Here is a 1,972-nt window from a genome sequence, read left to right as displayed (position 1 = left end):
AAGTCGTCCGGATTCAAACTCAATCAGTTTAAATCCGCAGAGAGGATTATGCATGCGGTCGAGCAACATCAATCGGCATCACTAATTTAACTAATTAATCACCAACCTGATAACAAACTTGTTTCAAACATTTCTAAAAAAACACACTTTGTTTTAGTCAAACACGAACAAAAGATATATTTAGCACAAACTACGAATTGATTAAGCTAAGAGTTCATTAGCATGTTCATGAACTCCCTGAAACTGATCGCGCCGTCACCGTCCTCATCGTAAACCGCGATCATCCTCTCGCACTCCTCCACCCTCGCCCCCTCTTCCAACCCCAACCTCTCCATCACCCCCATCAGCTCCTCCGCGCCGACCTTCCCGTCGCCATTCCCGTCGAACACCGCGAAGGCCTCCTCCAGCTCCTCCACACTCGCCTCCTTCTCCTGCAGCACCCGGCAGGCCTCCTCCATCAGGCCGAGGCCGTCCTCCTCTCCCGAGTTCCACGAGAGAAGCCTCCTCATGACCACCTCCACGTCATGGTCGGTCGTCGTCGTCGTCGTCGCGACAGTCTTCCGACACTTCCTGCTTCCGGAACTGCACGAGACCACCGGCCGCTTAGCTGCTCCGCCCAGCTGTGCGTGGCCACGAACCTCCTGAGTCATCAGGAAAAAGCTGGAGACTTCGAAACGGCAATGCAATGCATCAAAGAGATGGCTGATGAGGTGAAGAAGGTGCTCCATTATTGAAGTGTGAGTGGTTGCAGTGGTCGATCTGATCAGCAATTTATAGACAAAGTAGTTGAGAGAAGGTAGACAGAACTTTCTCTACTTTATGCTTGCACGTCACAAGTAGTCTTGCAGATATTTTTTTTTTTCTCTTTCACTTTCCTTAGAAAAACGTACCGGAAGAAGGAGACAGGAACGAGTTGACTCGTTGACTCATTGACTCGGTGACTTTCTAAAGGACTACACAAGTAAATGGAGTTTGTTCAGTAAGTAACGAGGCACTTGCTGCTCATGCATTATTGATTGGGAAGCTGTCGAATCATTTTCTTTGCGTGGAGTAGACGGTTGGTGCCAAGAACTTTTGTAATTTATGGACCCGGATTATCTTCAGCTCGCTTTGTGCTTCAAATGAATTAAACGATTAAAATAATTATTCAAATTTGATTTGAGCTTGATTCAGTGGAATCGATCTATTGAGTGAACTAGAGCTAATTTAACCTGATCGTGTTCAAAAGAAAATTGCAGTGGAAAATTTTCTGAGGAAGCATTTTCGTGGGCCTCGTGAGATTTCGTTGGTAATTGTTTTAGGCCCATTTCGAAGCCCATTAAATGTTTATTCTGGCCTATTTAAATAATTTAATTTTAAAAATAAAAATAGGCATCGAAAGAAAATGAATATTAAGGAATTTTGCTTTGGGTGAATTGTCCTAAACTCTCTGCATGCAAACTCAACTTTCTCCTCAAATTCTACGTTAGAAAAAATTTATTTTCATTCACAATGTAAATTTTTCTTTATTTTAATTCCCTAATGCACATTGATTTACCTAATTACCTTTATTTTTTTAGATAAAAAAGTCCAAAATAAAATATAATTTCTCCTAAATTCAACACATTTTAATTAGAATCTAGTATATTTTCAATCAAATTGAGGATGACTCTTTTTTTACCTTACCAATCGATTGATATACTTGATCCTAATTAAATGATATTAAATTTAGGAAAAATTATACCATTATTTATAGATAATAGAATTTCTCATTATTTTTTATAGGTAAAAAAATTAAAATGAGATATAATTCCTCCTAAATCAGTATCATTTAACTAGAATCGAGTATATCAATCTATTAATTAGGTGGAAAAAAGTCATATTCAATTTGATAGCAAATATACTAAATTCTAATTTAAATATACTATATTTTGGGGGAATTATATTTCATTATAGATTTTTTTATCAAAAAAATAATAAGGGCAATTAGGTA

General features: G+C 38.4%; 1 protein-coding gene across 1 annotated transcript; it reads right to left on the bottom strand.

The window, feature by feature from the left end:
* Nucleotides 1–206: 206 nt before the first annotated feature.
* Nucleotides 207–728, bottom strand: LOC121969121 (calmodulin-like). The gene has a single exon (XM_042519043.1). It carries the CDS (start codon nt 726–728, stop codon nt 207–209), a length of 522 nt encoding a protein of 173 aa, XP_042374977.1.
* Nucleotides 729–1,972: the final 1,244 nt, after the last annotated feature.

The sequence above is a fragment of the Zingiber officinale genome, chromosome 4A (assembly GCF_018446385.1).
Source record: "Zingiber officinale cultivar Zhangliang chromosome 4A, Zo_v1.1, whole genome shotgun sequence".
NCBI classification, from domain to species: domain Eukaryota; kingdom Viridiplantae; phylum Streptophyta; class Magnoliopsida; order Zingiberales; family Zingiberaceae; genus Zingiber; species Zingiber officinale.
Note: the sequence above shows the minus strand (reverse complement) of the source record. Positions and strands in the feature narration are given on the sequence as shown.